The sequence below is a fragment of the Montipora capricornis genome, chromosome 6 (genome assembly GCF_036669925.1).
Source record: "Montipora capricornis isolate CH-2021 chromosome 6, ASM3666992v2, whole genome shotgun sequence".
NCBI classification, from domain to species: Eukaryota; Metazoa; Cnidaria; class Anthozoa; order Scleractinia; family Acroporidae; genus Montipora; species Montipora capricornis.
In genome coordinates, this window is record NC_090888.1 from 4,579,137 (window position 1) to 4,601,636 (window position 22,500).

Consider the following 22,500-nt stretch of genomic DNA (forward strand, 5'->3'; position numbering starts at 1 on the left):
AATGTTATACTGTCGGACGAAAATTTAAGACGTGAGGAATATAGTCATCGTTAAAGTTTAAAGCCCACATGGTGTCGATCGTAATGGTTTCTATTCAAAAGTTAATGAAACGCTGCTGAGTCATCTGAATGATACAATTAGAAGTTACCAGAAGTTTTTCTGTGAGATTAGGATCACTCTTTACTTAGCTCTGGCCGTCTTCGGTATGGCTTTATGATGGCCAGTGCAAACTGACTCTAATTATTTCGATCAGTTTAACTGACATTCTATCAGTCTCTCACCAACGATGGAAATCAGAATATTTCTAATTTACATGTTGATAGAATATTGCAATGCAGTGCAGGAGGGTAAGTCTGTCCTGTTTCATTGTCTATGTGAATTAGAATTTATCGGTTTCGTTCATAGTTGTGTTTTTTGACTTTTCCTCTGTCAACGATAGACCTACGGTTAAACCCGATTTTGAGGAACACAGATGTGAATAGGATAAAGATAGGCAGGAAAATGACAAAGGTTTTAAGTGCTTCGTAGACAACGTCATTTTTCGGATGTTGAAAGGAAAGGAAAGGGAAGGAACTTCATTTAAGTGTGTAGTCTTCTAGCACTAATTGGGGACACTGTAAACTGAAATCAAAAAATTAACACAAATCAAATCAAATGTTGGTTTTTGCATGAGGAGAGGAGAAAACCGGAGTACCCGGAGAAAAGTAATTATGAGTCAGAGTCGGACGAATATTTGAAGGGAGGCTCTGAATTGTTTACCTCGCCAGTTGCCATAAGTAAAAAAAGGCTATAACAAAAAAAAATTGAAAAAAAAAAAAGAAAAAGAAACGATTTTGTGGTTGGGAAGGTTTGACTTTGCGTCAATATCTACTACTACTGACCTGATGTCGTTTTCATTGTTCTTTGCAACGCACTAAGACAAGAATAAACAGAGACAAAACAAACAAACAAACAAATGCTGATCTGTATCATCATCCACAGATAAATGTCCAAGAATGCTGGAGTTTAATGATCTTGTCACCAACCGTATTTTGGTGCGTCACGTGATTAAGACAATGACGATTCCTTCCCCGGATGTTTGTGAGGTCAACTGTTTCGTAGAAGCTGGATGCGTGTCATTCAATGTGGTTCTGCTGAACGATGGATCGCTCGAGTGTCAGTTGAGTGACTCAGACCACAGAGGACATTCCAATGATATGATATATCAAGCTGAAGCTACCTACACATCTGTCGTGGTAAGTATAAAATTTCGTCGAGGGTAAAGGCTTATCGGCTTCAACATTTGCTTCACGAACAAATATCCTTTCGTTGAACAGATTTTGTTGTTGTTTTTTGGGGGGTGGGTTTCCCCCTCTTTCAACCGTGTTGAAACATGTTGAATCGAAGATGAATCGATGTTGATGATATGTCGAAATTCGGACGATATTAGAGCAAATATTGAAGCCGTCCGCCCGGGTCTTAATACTAGAGACCTTCTGCCATGAAAGGTGTTTTCCTGTATTTCCGACAAAACTAGAAATAAATAATTTTTTGTGGCCCAAATATTCCTGCCTGATTTTTGGTGGAAACAGTCATGCATAATACAATTCGAGAGAGTCTGAAAGTAAGGGAGCGATTCTCCCATATGCATATTTGGCCCTATCCCGTTGAAAATTACTTGAAATTTAATTTTTGGTCGGTGTTATACTGCGTGGTTTCTGCAAAGGCGAGACCTTATTGGTTAGATGGTGTGAAAGAGGATCACGCGGTCTTGGTAACAACAGAAAAACAAAACCTTCGCAGCGCGGCCGCGATCTAAAAATAGATTTCAAGGACAAAATAAATATGCGCTTTCTTGCCTCATATTCTCTCGTAAAATTGTAACATAAATTTAGCCATGCCTTCTGAATGCGATTGGAGAATATGAAAAATTACCTAATTATTTTTCAAATTGAATCAAGTTTTCTCTGGGAATCCCAGAACAGTCTTGAAAAGATAAACCTTGTGAGAGGAGTATGTCCAGAAATACACTTAGTTGGATAAAACTTTCTAAGCAAGGACTAGCGTAACAAAACAGAAGCACCTTTAATTATCAGCGATTTAGATACTATAAAAAGCTAAAAAGAGCAAGGCTGATACAACGTTGAAGGAATCATTAGGGAGCTTTAGCAAAGACAACGGCGACGGCAACAAGAACGTCATAAATTTGCATGCTTAGTGGCGAAAACAATAGCTTTGCACGCTCCGCACGCACATTTTTCACTTTTGTCCAGTTCTTTGCCAACAACGTGAAATAGCCAAATTTGGGGTTTTAATTCCTGGCCAAACGAGAGCGAGAGTTGATGATAGTTGACGAGAATTGAAACTCATGAGAGTGATCGAGAGTTAGCCAAACGAGAGCGGCAGTTGAGGAGTGTTTGTCGAGAGTTTCACGCGCAAAAAAGAAAGACCCTGGGAAAACCTTTTCCGACGTAAATATTCCGACTAGTCAACCGGCATATTCAGCCAGCCAGACCGCTAAAATGAGTTTGTGCGCAAGCTTCTGCATGTTTATTTCTAACGCTTACGCTTTTTGGCTGTCACTTCCCTATTGTGATAGTCTTTGAAGGAAATCTCCGAGAGGCAAGGTCTTGCCTCGTATAAGTCAATTGGTGCAAAAATTTCCTCGCGACTCCACTTTTTTTTTTTAAAGCCTTAGCATTGTTCTTAGTCCCCGAGTCCAACGCCACATTATCTTTCCTATGAAGCGGATTTTTGATTTTAGATGACGTTCTCGTTGCCGTTCCCGTCGACGTTGCTAAAGCTGCCTATTATTGAAAAAAAAAAGCCACTTTTTCGAAAGGCACTGCCTTTCTTCATCAGGGTTGTACAAGAACTTAGACAGAGCGACTTCCGTATAACTTTGAAAACGTGTTCGCAATTTGTTTCACGGACCAATGTTTGGCGAGATTAAAACAAAGCTTCTCCTTATTAGCGCCAAGGAAACTCCTAATATGGGCAGCAAACAGTTCAATTGCCCAATCACATTACTGCATTTCAAATAACGTCAAAGCGAAATGCCGATCGCTTTCCACAAAGTTCGAATTCCATGGAGAGATGACGTTGTTTGCATCCCCGTTCGCTAAGCCAATGAACACTGGCGCTCGTTTGTTTTTGTTTCGATGAGCCAATTAAATGTTTTGCACTTTTGTTTACGTTCTCTTTTAAGGGAAAGATCTCATAGATATACCCACCAAGAGTCCCCCTGGTTAAACTCTCATTTTACAGATTAAGTCTAAGTGCCCATTTCAGTGATTAGGTCTAAACTTTCGTTTACCTTATTGCTATACGCCCTTTTCATAAGTCTAATATATGCCGTTTTTCTGACGTCGAACTCTTGCTTTCAAATTTTATTTAGAATTGTACAAAGGCCTCAAACTTTTGCGATTTCTTTTCTTGTTTGAAGCCTTTGTACATTTCTGAATAAATTTTAAAAGCATGAGTTTGACGTCATTAGCGGAAAAAGGCATATGTTAGACTTATTAAAAGGGTGTATAGCAATGTTTAGGTCTAGAAACTGATTTAGACTGGTATTTTTTTAGAGTTATGGCTGGTGTGTTTATCCATGAGATCCTTGCCAAAGTCGCTCTATACAAGTAATTAGATACAGGACGATTTTTGTGACCCCTAATTCCAGTCCTCAAAGACAAAGAAACAGCTACATTTACCCTCATCAGAGGCTCATCAAGCGAATTCTTTATCTTCACTCATTCGTTGAGTCAACCCTTTCCCGGGGAAAATTTATTTTTAGGAACAGGTTTTTTTCCCGCGAAAAGTATCATGTTTTCCTTGAGGCTGAGATAGCTTTGTTTTGATTGGCTTTTACAACAGTGGGTGTGATGATTCTCCCAAGGGAGACGTTCTGTAAATAAATCTACTTGGGAAAGGGTTCTCTCCTACGCCAAGTATAGGAGACAAGGGCTTTCCTTGATGAACTCCCACCCTCACCAAAAATACGCTAACCCTTTCACTTACTTCAATTATTTGACTTTATAGATTGTATGTTGAATTTTCTTAATTACCCATGATTTGTTTAGTGTTTCTCACAGTCTCGACCAAAATTGTTGAAACATTTTACAATACCTTGCCCTCCCACAATGTCACAATGTTGTTTTGCCAATTGGGCTCAGAAACTCGCGTTCAAACAACATTGTGAGGGGAGAGTAAGACGCGAAAGCTTCAAATCGGTATAGTCGTGTAGCTAGTTTCAGCTTATATTTGAGGACCTCTCTGTAAATCACTCCTTATCACATATCCTCTTCTCTTTATCGCATACCCTCATTAAAGATGATTACTAAAAAATGCTATCGCGAAAGGCAGGTAGCTTCGACTTAAAGGGATACTTTATGTTGGATGTCAAAATTGGGGGTGCATCTAGCTAATTACGTGGCCTTGGGAAAGTATTCGGTATAACATTATTATTGTTTCACAGAATCCTTGTTCCAGCGATCCCAGCCCTTGTCCAATGAATTCTCGCTGCCAAGCAGGTTATACAACCAAAGGTTACCGCTGCTTATGCAAACATGGATTTACAGGAGAGAATTGTGACGACGGTACTATTTTTTTTTTTTTTTAATCTCGTATTTGCTTAGCTTGTTTGTAAGGTACAATAGACCATTTTACAGTTGTGTGCTCAGTTAAAAAAGAAAAGCAGTGAGAATTCTATCAAAGCATGGTCCCTCACTTTTATTCAAAGGAGAGGTAACTAAACACACAACTGTAAAATGGTCTATTATTGAGTTTAATTGGGGTAGTTCGCCTTGCCTTCGAGTTTGACCGTAGCAAATACTTCCTTTCCCTACCTAATTTCTGGGAGTATGTTCCGCTCTGGCACTTATTTACACGAGCTTTTACGAGGAAACAGGTAGACCTCGAAACCGTTTGGATGGATGGAAAGGTTGATGACTCTGTAGTTGTCTAGAAACTTGAATTAGTAATAAGTAGTTAACGGAAGAAATTGTCGCTAATCATGTAAAATACTTTCTCTTAAGTATAATGGTTTCCACCAGAAGCAGCGTTTAACCTTGAAGCGTTTAACTCTGGTGCAGAGCTAGAGTTTTTTTAGTTTAAAATTTTCCTTATTTGGATGTGACGTAGTTACATTTTCCCGCAACTGCAGCTTCGATCTTATTTTTGCCCATATTTGGGCATATAATTGGTGTCCTAAAAACCCCAGCTTTGCTCCAAGTTACACGCTTCAAGGTCCTGTGCTTTCGTTTCCACTGAATGGTTTTCTCCTTTGAGTTTCAATTGATCTGTTGTTTCTCAGCTATGGCTTCGAGGGTTACAGACCTGTACTTTCAAATCCCATGGTTCATTTGGTACCCTCGTTCCAGTTGCAAGTTGCACAAAGTATTAAAGTGAGAAAAGAAGCAAGTTTAACTTGATTTCCAGTTTTTTTGTTTCTGTCCAGTTGTGCCAGTTTTGGTTTCTGCTTCGCCAAAGAACGTTTCATCCAAACAAGGCGAACACGTGACTTTCGAGTGCAGTGCAACTGGAGCATTAAACCCAGCGTTCACATGGAAGAAGTTTCAGGGAGATTTGCCCGCGTCAAGAGCCGAGGTCATTGGTGGAAGGCTGACTATACACAATGTGGCAATGGCTGATAGTGGTTTGTACCTTTGTAACGCTACAAACTCCAACAATACCGCTTCTGTGGAATTGATAGTTGTCCCAGTGTTGGTTAGTGCTTTTCCCAAGAACATCTCGACACAGCGAGGTCAACACGTGACTTTCACGTGCAGTGCAACTGGAGCATCAAACCCTGTTTTTTCATGGAAGAAGATGAAAGGAAATCTTCCAGCATCAAGAAGCGTGGTAAATGGTGAAAATCTAACGATATATAATGTGATAACGGACGATAGTGGTTTTTACGTCTGCAACGCTACGAACTCTATCAATACTGCGTCTGTTGAGCTACGAGTGTATTGTTCACTTGTTTCCATCAAGAAACCCACTCCATCGGACATTGTGTACGTTAGACAAGCGCTAAAGCTATCATGTACTTCTTCGATTGGTGCAACACTATCTTGGATGTATAACGGAACAAACACACTGCCTTTAGAATTCTTGATGGAGAAACAGGGCCTGTTGCTTATCCCTTCACTCAAAAAGAATCACACCGGTAACTTCTCGTGTGTTTCAGGTAATTCTCTCTTGTGGAATATAACAATTAATGTCAAGTACCCCAAGACGTGCACAATGCAACGACAAATCTGTGACGTCAGTGATCATTACGTCATAGATCCCGATGACGATCAAGGCAGGGCTCCATTTAGTGTTTACTGTAACATGACCGACAAGGATGGTGTTGGAGTGACAGTTGTCCGTCATGACAGTGAGGGCAGAATCCTTGTTCATGGGTTCGATCCCGAGGGTAGTTACTCGCGCGATGTCCAATATGTTGGCACTAGTCTCCCTCAGATTGAAAGACTGATTGAGATCTCGGCCAAGTGTGAACAGTACATTAAATTTGAATGTTTCCACGTAAGAATATTTGACACTGGCATCATTTTCGCCTGGTGGCTGTCACGTGACGGTGCCAAAATGACCTACTGGTATGGCGCGAATGAAGCTATTCAAGGCTGCGCATGCTCAGTGACTAACTCATGCGTTAAAACTAATAAGCTTTGCAATTGTGACATCAATGATAGCAAATGGCGAGAGGACAGCGGTCTGTTGACCAATAAGACGCATCTTCCGGTCACACAGCTGAGATTTGGTGACACCGGAGACGGTATTGAAAAAGGATATCATACGCTAGGAAGCTTCAAGTGTTATGGGACGAAATAAAACTGAACGGGGTTTGGAAGGGGCGTACTGGGAGGGGGCCTGTCTCTCCCCTGTTACTGGGACTCATCTAATGATTAAGGGAATCTTTGTTGACATTTTTGTCTCATTAGCACAAGCCTATCATTTTGTAATCAGTCAGCCACAAAAAACACTAAACATTGAAAGTACATTGCACAATGAGCTATCTCTGAAAATTTGTACCCGAAATGCCAAATAATCTCTAAACAATGAAGCTATAAAAATGCGAAATTTTACAACAAATGTAAGGGATCGTTATAGTTAGCGATCTTGCCACCCACTTTACGAAAAAAGGTAGTTTGTAGTTGTTAAAGTGGGCATGCGGATGTGAAAAGTAACATAACAAGAGCTAGACGAGTAGATTTTTGCCCCTAAAGAATGCATTTTCTCGATTCAGACGCGTTTGTGCGTGTATTTAGTGAATTTTTATGAAACTTATTTGATTAGACTCCAAGAAATCCCTTTTGAGTCAGTAGAGCCGTCCGCTTTAGTCATATTTGGAATAGACGGCTTTATGGTCAAAGAGACATCTAGTAAAGTTCTAGGTGCCAACTGGGGCGTATGAACTTGGTGATCAAAAAATGATTTTAACTTTTAGACGGCTTCTTTGTTAATAAGTGAAGTCTGTAAAGTTAGTTCTTCGGAAAAGGTTCTGGCCATACTGGTACGTGTAGGAAGGGAGGCAAGGGAAAGAGTTTGTACTGCACAAAAGATGAAATACAATAAAGTTGATTCTTTTTATTTGTTGATGAATGTTACGTTGGGTTTTTACAATTACGGCTTTACACGTTTTTGTTCTTCCTGTTTGCAATAATGCGAAGTCGAGGTGTGCCGATCTTTGATCATTCTAATAAACTGTTTAGAAAACAAGGAATAACATATGGAGTAAAACAATTTCTTATAATGGTACTGAAGTGATGCCACTATTTGGAGACTTGTATAAAACATTTTGTACTTTAGTTTAGACATTTCAAGAAAAGGTTACAGACGAGGTCGCGTTTTGTTTTACATCGAGGCGCAGCTGTTTTTAAAGAATATAGTTTGTGAATATATTTAAAGGAATAGATAGACATAAGAGGCGTTGGGAAGGGATGGGCCTTTTTTTCCTCCTGTTTTTTTGTGCGCCCCTCATTTTTTTCTTTTTAGCGCTTCCGGGGGAAGCTACTCACGTGTTAATGAAGTCACAAGCTACTGACCACTGGGGCCATGTCTGCCTCCTATTCAAAGCGAGTCTAAGTGCGAAGTTTTTGTGATGGTAGTTAGTTCTACTTTACATATGACTGAAAACTAATTTTCATACGAAACAGCTCGCACTTAAGTAAAAAAGTAAAGTGGTGCATTTATATAGCGCCCTTATCACTAACGTCTCAAGGGCGCTTTACAATGATCAATTTACCCCCAGCGGACTTAGACTCGCTTTGAAGACGAAGCAGACATGAACTCGGAAATAGCCTATTAAACAGTTCCAGTTGTTTTTGCTTGTTGGAAAAAAGTGAAAAATATCTGGCAGAGATGGCTACTGGCAACTTGTAAGTTGAAATACTTGACTGAGGTTGGTTTTACGCCAATACGGTGGAATTCCTTAATATGAAACAACGTGCCTTGATTACACAAGGAACAAAAAGTAAACGTGCTGCCTTTTTTTTCTACAACCAACGCCTTAGCTTGAAGATTGCATAAAGCTTCTTATAAAATGCAAAAATGTAAAAAAGTGTCAAGACTTTTCACCATCTATTAAAATTCATACATTATTCATGTAATCTCGAGCACTGAAAAATCAACCCAAGAAAAAAGTGGTGGGGCTATAGCTCTACCATGCTCTCCCTCTCTGGGGTCCCTGGCAAAGCGATTTGCAAGCCTAATTGAGTCAATAGTAAAAGAGCTACTGCAGCTGTCAACTCAGGCGCTGGTTCTGGAATCGAGTGTCTGTGCTCATGCTTGTCTGATCTCCCTGAGAGCCACTCAAAAAGAAAACGCTTTGCCAAACGAAGAAGAGAAAAACAAAGAAGAGAAAAACAATTCGACCTCAATTTAAAAATTAACTTGGGAATGACGGTGCCGGCGAACTAAGATGGTATGTTAAAAGATTAGACGTGTTAAGGAAACGTACGAATTAAGGTTTCGCACCTTTTCAGCCCTGATACCACGTCGACTCTGCTCTGACCTTGCTGGGAGCCATGACAACGTCAAAAATCCATGGCGAAAAAGAGACTTATCCTTCCCAAATTTTCGGAAACAAAGCTCGTGTAACGAAGCCTTGTGAACCGTCACTTTTTTAAAATTTGGATCCATGATTAACCAAATACTTCATGAGAGCTATATTTGATCTCTCCACTGAGGTCTAATTTATATTTTGAGTCCCACTTTTTCTGGGATCTGGGGGTGAGTTTGGTAATGTCGTTGCCTTATTTTAAATTAAATTTCCCTGGTAAGCTTTGCTTTCAAGCGAAGCTAGGATCCTCGCAGTTATGGACGCAATTTTAGACATTGCGTGGAGAAGCTTGAAAAATTCAGGACCAGCTCCTAACATCAGTGGCTTCATAGCTCAATTCTAGCACCGGTATCGCGAGGTCACGGGTTCAAATCCCGTTGAAGTCCTGAATTGTTCAAGCTTCTCTACGCAATTGCTAGAGTTGCGTGCGTAACTGCTTAGATCTTAGATTCATTTGAAATCATAATACGAGTTCCCTAATTTATATTCCGAGTGACGGCTTTGTTCACTGACAAACTGCAGGTCCTAAATGATCATCATGTGTTGATCTCTGTTATAATGATCTTTATCCGCAAGGTTATTCTGCAAAACGCCCAACTTTTTAATTTGAAGTCGGTGTTTGGAGCCAGTAACTATAAACGATTTTTTTTTCCACTATTGCGCCATTTTACCATATTTGGTCAAGAGAACTCGCAAAATATGAGACGGTAATACATTGTAGTGTCCCACTTTGAACGGTTTAGAACAGAGAAAATACGGACGGAACGGGAGTTTTTCAATGAAAGAAACTGTTTTCAACGAGATTAAAAGCCTGAGAATTTAGCTTGTCATCATTGCTCTTACTTTTCCTCGCCATTGCGGGGCTCGGAAAAATACTTCGCAACTCGCAAGATATCCGCGCGAGTTATGTTAAACCAACGAATAAGATGTATTTATAACTGCGATATAGCGGTTGAAATATGTCTGTCATCGGGGAGGTCTCTTCAATAGCTGGAAGTCAACCACTTTTATTTGATCGGTGCTCAGACCTAATTATTTTAAGGGAATCTTTGCTGAAGTCAGTGTTACATTTTGTTTCATGAACATGCGAGTTTGGTCGCAGAAGGCATCATGATATTCGCAACTTGAATTCAAAACGTAAAAGAACTTATGTTTTTTTCAGTATTTCAATTTCCAATTTTAAGCCTTTTGTTATTAGCCATCAAAATTGATAATTTCTTGGGTGACAAAGGTACCAATAATCTCTGAGCATCGTTGCTCAGAGTTTATTTAGTATATCGCGTTTAATTAATTAAAATTCTCAGAGATAGCTCATTATGCAATGGACTTTCAATGTTCAGTACTTTAATCTTGCCTGACTGATTAGAAAAATAACCCACTGATGCTAATATTAATAAGGCAAAAAAAAAAAAAAAAAATTAACAAAGATCTCTCCCGCCGGGATGCGTTCGCTTCAGGCTCAAGACTACAGCTTTGGTGCAAACTGCCATTTTGGCAGCGTTTTGAGAAGTCTTGAAGCAGAAACCCGGTGAAAATTGCACCGAGAAGGGGCGGAATTTGTGTAATCATTCGCCGTTTGGACATTGGCTAATTAATCACTTTCCCCTGTTTAATGTTTATCAGATAATTGACGAGAGCGAAAGAGGTTGTTCAGGAACGGAGCTAGAGAGGTACGCTTGGGGTAGGCTTTTGTCCTGGTTGTTTTCTCAGGGTTACACCAGACGCTATAGTATTGCATGATGCTTAGCCAAACGGCAGAACAGTGATCCTTGACCAGATGTTTCAGTCCTACCACTTCAAAAAGGTCCACGAACGTCCAGGCAAATTGCTTTAACAGAGAAGCTAAGGTTATTCATATTACTTTTACCACATTCTAAATTATTTAACCGACCTTTAAAAGAAAAGAACCGGCGCAAAAAATCTGAGGTTATAAGATTTGTTTTTCGCCATAAGCTTGGTGATTGAGGTTTGATCACTTACACCTGCCAACAACAACATCGACAAAAAAGGGCAGGCCCTTTAAGCAAGTGAAGCCGAAACGCAGGTCTTCATAAAGGGCAACCTTTTTGTGTTTTCATTTGTTTCGTACACCAGCATAAGTACGATCTTTTAAAATTTGGTTTTGAAAGGCGTCTTTTACTCATATTTCCTTCAAAATTAAAAGAACTTAAAAAATTAAGATACCTTCCACGGGGTAAACAAATTTTTGCCATTTCAATAAAAGAGCAGAAATTCACCCAAGAGTCAAAATAATTTTGCCATCATATGAATATGCTCCGTATATTTTGCCGACATATTTATCTTTGTATGACCCTTAAGGGTAGAAGATACCAACAGAAGACGTAAGGGTAGAATATACCTAATGGTTGAATCTATCACCTTCATTTGCATCCACCCTTTTCTGATAATTCTATCCTGGTGATTTTGATGCTTAAAATAAATTGAAATCAATTTGCCTTTTCCGAGTTAAAATTAAGTGACAGCTTCTTCAGATTTCAAAAGGACCAGTTAGACATATCAAACTGGGCTTTTGAATTTTAAAATCGTTCACTGTTCTATATGGTTCCCCGGTGGAGCTTTCCAAACAGTTGTATGCTTTTAAAACAGTAAATTGAATACTCTACACTTGCTGGTGTTAGTATTTCAATATCAATTAGTAAAGACAGCGTTTAAAAGGCGCTTTTCACGGGATGTTCATAATCCTGCAACAATCGTAAACCACACTGAAAGCTGAACAGCTGAAATCGAGGTACGCGCAGTTCTTTTTCCAGTCTGTCAGTTCGGTTTTAACTGGACGATAAGTCAAATTGAAAAAGGTAATAATTAAAACAAGGAAAATCGCAGTAGACAATTTTAAAAGTGTTTCTCCTCAAGGATTTTCGATTGGAATTCTTCTGGGTCAACTAAAAGAGTTGTTTGTCCATACAAGAGAATTTTAATACCCAAAAACTAAAAGTGATTTAAGTGCAAAGACGAAAAAAATGAAAGGCCTTCGACAGGCTACTTCGAATTTAGGTGAATTAAGCATGAGTCTGTAAATCATATTTGTTTTAGATCTAAGGAATAAATCTTACAAATAGGGTTTTCAACTTTTGTCCTTTATTTTTTAATTGTCTAATGAAAACTGTTGTGTTTGGGTTTTTTTAAAGAGACGAACTACTATGTAGGATGATTGATATTTTCTTCGTGTTTAGGTTGTACGTACCTTTTTTTTTTTTCAGGCTTGTTCCCAACGGCTCAAGTTGCATCATTAACAACTGCGACAACACTTTCACTTAGAACGACATTAACAGCAGGAAGATTGAAAATTGATTACCCGGCCTCAGGTAATTTTTTCCAATAGAGCCTTTTCAACAGCCATTGCATGTTTTTTCGACAGCTATGACAAAAAAGTTGAACAGTTTCAATAGCAGTCAGACAAAGGCCCACAAGTTTAAACGGTTTTAACATTTGCTTCAATATGCATTCAACACTTTGTTGAACCAAGTATGTTGGCACAAGTATCCCTCAGATTGAAAGACTGATTGAGATCTCGGCCGACTGTGAATAGTTCATTAAATTTGAATGTTTCCACGTAAGAATATTTGACAATGGCCTCATTTTCACCTGGTGGGTGTCCCGTGACGGTGCCAAAATAACTTACTGGGATGGCGCGAATGAAGCTATTCGCGGCTGCGCATGCTCAGTGACTAAGGCATGCGTTAAAACTAATAAACGTTGCAATTGTGACATCAAATATAAAAATTGGCGCGAGGACAGCGGTCTGTTGACCAATAAGACGCATCTTCCGGTCACACAGGTGAGATTTGGTGACACTGGAGCCAGTTTTGAAGAAGGATATCATACGCTAGAAATCTTCAAGTGTTATGGGACGAAATAAAACTGAACGTGGATTGGAGGGGGGGGGGGGGGTACTGGGAGGATTTGTCTCTCCTTTGCTACTGGGACTCATCAAATGATTAAAGGGGCTAGGTCACGCAATTTCAGGCAATTTCAGCACTGATCGAATGGTCATAGAATTAACTAAAATATCAAAATAACTGTTCAAAACTATAGAAGAACTCTAACAAAACACAGGGAAGCCAAGAAAGGACATAGATGGACAAAACTGGAGAAGATTGAAATGGATTGAATTTGGGTAAATTTGAAAAACGTCGGCCCACCTTTTTTCAAATTTATATCAGTCTATATCAAAATGTCATTTACAAAGCTGGAAAATCATTCTCAGTTGTTATGTGGCCGTGATTTTGCAAATGAGAGACTCTTGCTCTGCCAATTTGACGTTTAGAGCTCATAATTAACAAAATCAAACAAAATTACCTAAAATTGCGTGACCTAGCCCCTTTAAGGGAATAGTTGTTGAATTTTTTTACCTCATTAGCACAAGCCTATCATTTTGTAATCAGTCAGCCACAAAAAGGTACTAAGCATTGAAAGTACATTGCACAGTGAGCTATCTCTGAAAATTTGAACCCGAAATGCCAGATAATCTCTGAACAATGAAGCTTTAAACAATTGGAAATTTTACAACGAATGTAAGGGATCGTGATGATATTAGCGCTTTTGCCACACACTTTAGGAATAAAGGTAGTTGTACTTGTTAAAGTGTGCATTCGGATGTTCAAGTTCAAGTTCAAGTTCAAGTTTATTGTAGAATTTCATTATATAATACATTTTTCAATCTGCACTGCTCGCAGGTAGCAATAGCTAGTCGAGGCGAGCAGTGATTAGATGTATATACAAGAGAGAACAAGTACAGAAAGCTTCGTTAATCAATTGTATTTTGCAAACGAACAGGTATACGAATACCTAGTGTACAGAGAGTATACAGTCAACTAAAATAAGAAAATTTCATCTAAAATCAAACCAATACAAAGTGTAAATATGAAAAGCCAAAGTACTAATATATTTTTGTTATTAAGACAGATAAATCAATATAGTCATTTTCTTCTGAAAGTCTTTGGAGTAGGATATTGTGGATTTTAATTTTAAAATTGTTTTTGGATAGATGGCGAATTTCACAAGGTAACTTATTCCAAATTTTTACACCATTTCTTGAAAAGGATTTAATTTGTTTATCAAGTCTTGAGGGTACATAACAAGAGACGAGTAAGATTTCTCCCCTAAAAAATGCATTTTCTCGATTCAGACGCGTTGGTGCGTGTATTTAGTGAATTTTTATGAAACTTATTTGATTAGACTCCAAGCAGTCCCTTTTAAGTCAGTAGAGCCGTCTGCTTTAGTCAAACTTTGGAATAGACGGCTTTATGGTCAAAGAGACATCTAGTTAAGTTCTAGGTGCCAACTGGGGCGTATGAACTTGGTGATCAAAAAATTGATTTTAACTTTTAGACGGCTTCTTTGTTAATGGCTGAAGTCAGTAAAGTTAGTTCTTCGGAAAACGTTCTGGCCATACTGGTACGTGTGCGAAGGGAGGCAAGGGAAAGAGTTTGTACTGCACAAAAGATGAAATACAATAAAGTTGATTCTTTTTATTTGTTGATGAATGTTACGTTGGGTTTTTACAATTACGGCTTGACACGTTCTTGTTCTTCCTGTTTGCAATAATGCGAAGTCGAGGTGTGCCGATCTTTGATCATTCTAATAAACTGTTTAGAAAACAAGGAATAACATATGGAGTAAAACAATTTCTTATAATGGTACTGAAGTGATGCCACTATTTGGAGACCAGCTCCTAACATCAGTAGCTTCATAGCTCAGTTTTAGCACCGGTATCGCGAGGTCACGGGTTCAAATCCCGTTGAAGTCCTGAATTGTTCAAGCTTCTCTACTCAATTGCTAAAATTGCGTTCGTAACTGCTTGGACCTTAGATTCATTTGAAATCATAATACGAGTTCCCTAATTTGAATTCCGAGCGACGGCTTTGTTCACTGACAAACGGCAGGTGCTAAATGATCATCATGTGTTGATCTCTGTTACAATGATCTTTATCCACAAGGGTATTTTGCAAAACGCCGAACTTTTTAATTTGAAGTCGTTGTTTGGAGCCAGTAACGATTTTATTATTCCACTATTGCGCCATTTGGCCATATTTGGTCAAGAGAACTCGCAAAATAATGAGACGGTAATACACTGTAGCGTCCCGGTTTGACTGGTTTGGCACAGAGCAAATACGGACGGAATGGGAGTTTTTCCATGAAAGAAAATAATGAAATGAAAATTAAAAGCCTGAGAATTTGGCTTGTCATCATTGCTCTTGTTTTTCCTCGCCATTGCGGGGCCGAGCTCGGAAAAATACATGGCAACTAGCAAGATAACCGCGCAAATTATATGTTAAACCATCGAATAAGATATGTATTTATAACTGCGAGATTGCCGTTGAAATATGTCTGTCATCAGTGAAGTAGATTCAGTTGTTCAAAGTCAACCATTTTTATTTAAATCGATGCACAGACCTAATTATTTTAAGGCCGGAATCTTTGCTGAAGTTAGTGTTACATTTTGTTTCACGAAACTTGCGAGTTTTCTTGCAGACGGCATCATGATATTTGCAACTTGAATTCAAAACGTCAAAGAACTTATGTTTTTATTTAAATTTCCAATTTTAAGCCTTTTGTTATTAGCCATCAAAAACTGATAATTTCTTGGGTGACAAAGGTACTAATGATTCCATACATTCTCAAGTTGCAAAATTTCGAGTTTTCAAAGCATTGTTGCTCAGAGATTGTTTGGTATATCCCGTTTAATTAATTAAAATTCTCAGAGATAGCTCATTATGCAATAGACTTTCAATGTTCAGTACTTAATCTTGCCTGACCGATTAGAAAAATAACCCACTGATACTATTATTAATGAGTAATTAAAAAAAAGTTAACAAAGATCCCGCCGGCCGGGATTCGTTCGCTTTAGGCTCAAACTAAAGCTTTGGTGCAGACTGCCATTTTGGTAGCGTTTTGAGCAGTCTTGAAGCAGAAACCCGGTGAAAATTGCACGGAGAAGGCACGGAATTTGTGTAATCATTCGCCGTTTGGACATTGGCTAAGTAACTCTCCCCTGCTTAATGCTTATCAGATAATTGACGAGAGCGAAAGAGGTTGTTCAGGAACGGAGCTGTAGAGGTAGGCTTGGGTAGGCTTTTGCCCTGGTTGTTTACTCAGGGTTACACCAGATGCTATCGTAATGCATGATGCATTGCCAAACGGCAGAAAAGTGTCCCCTTGACCAGATGTTTCAGCCCTACCACTTCAAAAAGGTCCACGAACGTCACGGCAAATTGCTTTCACAGAGAAGCTACGGTTATTCAGATTACTTTTACCACATTCTGAATAATTAAACGATCTTTAAAGGAAAAGCACGCAAAAGATCTGAGGTTATAAGTTTTGTTTTTCGCCACAGGCTTGCTGATTGAGGTTTGATCACTTACAGAGTATCATCTGACAACAACAACATCGACAAAAAAGGGCAGACAGCAAGTGAAGCCGAAACGCAGGTCTTCATAAAGGGCAATCTTTCCATTTTTTGCTGATGTCACTGTTTTCATTTGGTTTGTACACCAGCATAAGTACGATTTTTTTAAATTTGGTTTTGAAAGGCGTCTTTTACTCATATTTCCTTCAAAACTAAAAGAACTTGAAAACTTAAGCAGTATCTCCCACGGGTAAACAAATTTTGCCATTACAATAAAACAGCAGAAGTTCACCCAAGAGTTAAGATAATTTTGCCATCATATGAATATGCTCCGTTTATTTTGCCGACATATTTATTTTTGTATGACCATTAAGGCTAGAATATACTGAGAGAAGACGTAAGGGTAGAATATACTTAATCGTTGAATCTATCACCTTTATTTGCATTCAACTTTTTCTAATAATTCTATCCTGGGCATTTTGAAATTTTTAAGTGACAGCTTCTTCAGATTTCAAAAGGACCAGTTAGACATATCAAACTGGGCTTTTGAATTTTAAAATCTTTCACTTTTCTATATGGTTCCCTGGTGGAGCTTTCCAAACAGTTGTGTGCGGCTTTTAAAACAGTAAATTGAATACTCTACACATGTTGATATTAGTATTTCAATATCAATTAGTAAAGACACCGTTTAAAAGGCGCTTTTCACGGGATGTTCATAATCCTGCAACAATCCACCGTAAACCACACTGAACAGGTTTGGGTCTCGTACAGGGTTTACTGCTAAAGCTGAACAGCTGAAATCGAGGTACGCGCAGTTTTTGTTCGTTTTTAACTGGACGATAAGTCAAATTGAAAAAGGTAATAATTAAAACAAGAAAAAAAATCGCAGGTAGTCATAGAGTAGACAATTTTAAACGTATTTCTCCTCAAGGATTTTCGATTGGAATTCTTCCGGGTCAACTAAAAAAGTTGTTTGTCCATACAAGAGAATTTTTGTACCCAAAAACTAAAAGGATTGAAAAGTGATTTAAGTGCAAAGACGAAAAAAAAAAAGAAAGCCCTTCGACAGGCTAATTCAAATTTAAGGTGGATTAAGCATGAGCCTGTATTTGATATAACAAGGAATATATCTTATAAATAGTATTTTCAACTTTTGTCTTTTATTTTTTAATTTTCTAATAAAAAACTGATGTGTTTGATTTTTTCCTAGAGACGAAATACTATGTAGGCTGAATGATATTTTCTTCGTGTTTGGGGTGTAAGTGCCTGTTTGTTTTTTTCAGGCTTGTTCCCAACGGCACAAGTTGCATCATTAACAACTGCGACAACACTATCACTTAGAACGACATTAACAGCAGGAAAATTGAAAATTGATTACCCAGCCTCTGGTACTTTTTTTCAATAGAGCCTTTTCAACAGCCATTGCATGTTTTTTCGACAGCTATGACAAAAAAGTTGAACAGTTTCAATAGCAGTCAGACAAAGACCCGTTTAAAAGGTTTCAACATTTGCTTCAATATGCATTCAACACTTTGTTGAACTTGTTGAACCAAGTGTTCGGTGCGTTGAACAGGTCATCCAACATTGTTGAAAGCGTAACAAATGTTGAAAGCTTGTTGAAAACGTGTTGAATCAAGTTTAAATCGGTTTGTACTTTCATTCAACATCGATTCAACTTTTCCTTTGTTCTTGAAAAGCCGTTTGAACTCTCTGTTCATCAATTGCAGAACACACTCATTGCGCACATCAGGTCGCAAAAGTCAATCTGGTCGAAAGAGTCTGGTTTCTAGTTCTTAGTTCTTCGCAATCAAATTTCGCGAAAGTGTTGGAACCGTTTGACCAGCCTTGGCACAACTTTGTTTTTGCGTCCAACATTTGCCCAACATCCGCTCAACTTTTGTTGAACGAATATGTTGGTCAAATATTGAAGCAGTTTAAACGGGCCTTAATAAGCCTCTTTGAAACTGGAAAATCGTTACTTTCCTGTTTTTATCACGTGTACCAAATCGATATCTGGTCGTGATTGGTTGCATGCACTCTCAAACGCGCAACCAATCACTGCACCATATAGGCTGAGTAGGTGGTTTAATTCCCCCTTTTTGTGTAAATTTTGTAAGTTATGACCCCACGAATGATATTTATGTCATCAGAAAACCTTGAAAACCTGTAGACTACAATTACTTCATCTTTTATTGAATGAAAAAAGCAACACGTCATCTTGGTGTGGTATATTGGGCTAATTGATTTGTATATTAAGCCTCATTTACACAAGCAAACTTGCCGACTGTACACACTAGCAAGTTCTTCTTGACAAGTTTTCCTTGGAAGGGTAAATATTAATATGATAATTTTTCCTTGACAAGTGCACTTGACAAGTAATTTACACTAGCATGCTAGTTTTTAAACAACAAGGAAAAACTTGTCATATTTTTCCATTTACACTGCCAAGGAAAACTTGTCAAGGAAACCTTGCTAGTTTAAATGAGGCTTTAACCTGTTTCTCTGGAAGAGATATCTTGCAAAATATGTATCCTTCAGTTGTGAGTACTCAACTGTAATAAATTTTCATACTGAAAGAATATTAAAATAGGAAGGAGCGAAGAAGGGTTAAGGTAGTGTAAAAGATTTAGATCTTTAATATTATTGCTTAGTGTTGAATTTCTAATTCAGCAGGGGTGATATCACATCCCATCTTTCCAATACGAACGTCTTCTACGAATTCAAGAGCGAGGGATAGGGATGGGACTAATTGCTTGTTTACTTTTACCATGACTTGGGATACGATTTTGGAATAAATTCATTTTGACGATTTGCCGCCATTTTACACGAACACAGGTACATACAAAATGATGTACATTCGTCACTGTGTCGCCCCAGCAGTTGTATCATTTGTTGCGACGTTTTGTGGAATTAAAATCTGTGGACCAGCCCAAGTACAGAGCACTGCAGGTAGATTTTAAATAAATAAATAAACGAACAAATAAATGAATGAATAAGAACAGCCAACAGCTCATTAAATAAAAATTTAATCGCGCCCATAGAAGAGGTTGCAATCAGTGAAAACTGTAATCATCTATGGTGACGTGTTCGTTTTAACGTTTTTAACTTTTCAACTTGATTATAATTATTAGGAAATATTCGTACCACGGCATCTGCATCGCTCCCCCCAAAACCGTCCCCACCAAAACCCGTGCCCTTTTCGAGTCCTTTACCCGTTACTGGACCACCTGATGAACCCAGTGAGACAGTACCTTCAAGCGGCCCTCAACATCCTACTGGCAGTGTTCATCCTACAATCGACCTCAACCCTACTACAAGTCTTCGGCCCGCTGAATTGCTCCCTCTCTTCCTCCCTCTTCCTGCTGAAGGTCTTCGTCGTCCTGCTGACCCGCCTGCTCCCGATAGTTCTCAACCTCCCAGCTTGCAACTTGCAAGTTGCAAGGCATCATTTCTCCCGTGTGAAAAATATTTGTAGAGATAACAAACTAAGAGAATTCTACTTTAAACTCTTACACAGAATTGTCGTCACAAAAAGAGAACTGTTCATGTATGGTATTGCAGAAAATGCGCTCTGTCCTTACTGCAGACAAAATGATTCAATAATTCATACTTTTTGTAACCGCCACTGGACCAAGTGGTTTTTTTTCAGAAGTAATCAAATGGTTCAATGTCGAAAATGCCACCTCCTTTGCGCCATCCTCAAGTGAATTAATCTCTGATCTTAATAATGAAAGAAAAAATAAAAGCTCATCGGCAATTGTCAAAAAGCTCGATTTTACTCTTTTGTTTGCTAAATATTACTTGTACATAAATAAGTTAGCTCTTAAAGATTTATCTTTGGATGAATTTAAGGCTAAAGTCAGTTGGAGATACGATTTCGAAAAACCCCCTCCTTCAATTAATTAGTAAATATCCCATCTTACCGGAATAGTCTGTTAATTAGCAGGTCTAATGTTGCTGTGTGAATTATTACAACTGCTGTATTATTTTTATTTTTTCTCGTCTTTACGTAATTTCGATCCAATCTGTAATATCGTTATATATTTTCTTTTAGTTTTAAATTTTGCAACTGTAATATGTGTTTTGTCAATAAAGGTTAAAAAAAAAAAAAAACTAAATAATCGCGTCCATAGAAAAGGTTGCAATCAGTTAAAACTGTAATCATCTATGGTGACGTGTTCGTTTTAACGTTTTTAACTTTTCAACTTGATTATAATTATTAGGAAATATTCGCACCACGGCATCTGCATCGTTCGCCCCAAAACCGTCCCCACCAAAACCCGTGCCCTTTTCGAGTCCTTTACCCGTTACTGGACCACCTGATGAACCCAGTGAGACAGTACCTTCAAGCGGCCCTCAACATCCTACTGGCAGTGCTCATTCTACCATCGACCTCAAACCTACTACAAGTCTTCGGCCTGCTGAATTGCTCCCTCTCTTTCCTCCTCTTCCTGCTGAAGGTCGTCGTCGTCCTGCTGACCCACCTCCTCCCGGTAGTTCTCAACCTCCCAGCGGTTTCCAACCTCTTGACAGTCCTCGACCTCTCCCCGGTTTTCCTCCTTCTGATCATCCTCAACCACCGAGCGGTTCTCCTTTTCCTGACCGCTCTCAACCCTCTGGCAGTGCTCCCCCCTCTAATGGTGGCTCTCAACCTGCTGGGAGTTTCAATTCTCCTAGAGAGCCTATTGCAATTGATATCTTTCGTCCTGTCCCTCAGAGCGTGATTGACCGGCTTTTAGGTGTCAGCAGTTTCTCTTCAAACGTTCCTCTTCCAAGTGGGGAGTATATCAGATCATTTCTCATCAATTCAACAGGATGGAATTGCACCTCGTCTATAGCACCGATTGAGGGTATGCATATTTCTCATCATACTCTCCTGTGCATATATGCTTAAGTTCCTCGGAGTAACATAACACACACCCGGCATCGCATATCGCTATTAACAATAACCATCAAAATCCTAATGCTTCGCAACTGAGAGAATTTTTAATTTCCCTACACTAAAACTGTTCCTTTTTTCATAGCGCAACGGACTTTTTTTTATTTTTTATTTTTGACCTCGCAGTTCTCAGAAACATCACTTGTAACAAGTAACACAGAATTAAAACGTATCCTCTGAATAACAGTGCCTCTCTTTTTGTACTTCAACTGAAGTCTTTTTAATGATTTAACAATGAAACAGAATTTGTTGTTGCTGTTTATTTCCGAGTCTTACATTCATTTACATTTTTGTTTAACAAGAGTCTATTACCCGAGAGTAACAATCTGGTGTCAGGTTTGCCCCCATCAGGGTAACAAAAGTGTCTGTTTTGCGGGAAAAAACACAACAGGCCAAATTGGCCAACTCAATGTTGTACCCAATCAAATGTTCCTTATAATGCAGCATTCACATTTCGTTGATATGGAAATACCTGGAACAAAACATTTTATTCCCAGAGGATTTGAATTGGGTACAAAATTGAGTAAGGCGATTAATTTGGTCTGTTGGTTATTTTCTAGCAAAACTTAGTTTAAAAATAGACACTCTTTTGACGCTGATGAGGACAAGGCCGATTTGGGTAAATCTTAATCATAAGTAATGGCTCCTATATGTTTACGTAGATCTGGAGGGGACAGACTGGGTTAAACAAATCCATGATTTTGAAGACGAGTATTTTCGCTGGAGAAACGACCTGAAGAGATACAGTTGCAGCAATAGGTGTGGTTTGGACGAGAGAAACGCTTTTGATATTCTGATGGACAGTTCAGAACTATTACGATGTTTCTGCGATAAATTTTGTGACGAATATGGCGACTGCTGCTTTGATTTCAACAAATTGTGAGTAAATGATTATAAGCGACTGTCTTTATAACCGCAATCCTGCACAAAACATGCTTAGACATTTAAACTTTTTTGTATAATTAACTTCACTGTGCATAAATTTATGCACATGAAAATTCCCGTTATAGTAATACAAATTCTCATTGTAGCTGAACAGCGCTGGGTTGGCTAGCCGAAACATAGTATATAGTACCGGAGGATAGCGTAGGTTGAGTTTCAAGACCTTCTTTTTATGTGGAAAAGTGTTCAAAGGATTCCTTACAAATCACT

The 22,500-nt window shown here is 38.6% G+C and overlaps 2 protein-coding genes across 3 annotated transcripts in view; both read left to right on the plus strand.

Moving 5' to 3' along the window:
* Positions 1-17: 17 nt before the first annotated feature.
* LOC138053122 (uncharacterized) lies at positions 18-6,810 on the plus strand. The gene is made up of 3 exons (XM_068899798.1): positions 18-1,235; positions 4,451-4,571; positions 5,432-6,810. The coding sequence occupies exons 1-3, from the start codon at positions 996-998 to the stop codon at positions 6,808-6,810; spliced, it is 1,740 nt and encodes a 579-aa protein (XP_068755899.1). The 5' UTR covers positions 18-995.
* A 3,669-nt stretch (positions 6,811-10,479) lies between these two features.
* Positions 10,480-22,500, plus strand: part of LOC138051353 (uncharacterized) — a 27,254-nt gene continuing 15,233 nt past the window's right edge. The window contains exons 1-6 of one of the 2 annotated variants that reach the window (XM_068897549.1): positions 10,480-10,710; positions 12,262-12,366; positions 17,693-17,797; positions 19,245-19,358; positions 20,633-21,259; positions 22,011-22,227. In XM_068897549.1, the coding sequence (XP_068753650.1) occupies positions 19,256-19,358; positions 20,633-21,259; positions 22,011-22,227 (947 nt within the window). In that variant the 5' untranslated portion in view covers positions 10,480-10,710; positions 12,262-12,366; positions 17,693-17,797; positions 19,245-19,255. Of the gene's footprint in view, positions 10,711-12,261; positions 12,367-17,091; positions 17,215-17,692; positions 17,798-19,244; positions 19,359-20,632; positions 21,260-22,010; positions 22,228-22,500 lie in introns of those variants that run through there. The other variant, XM_068897548.1, reaches the window with a different exon arrangement.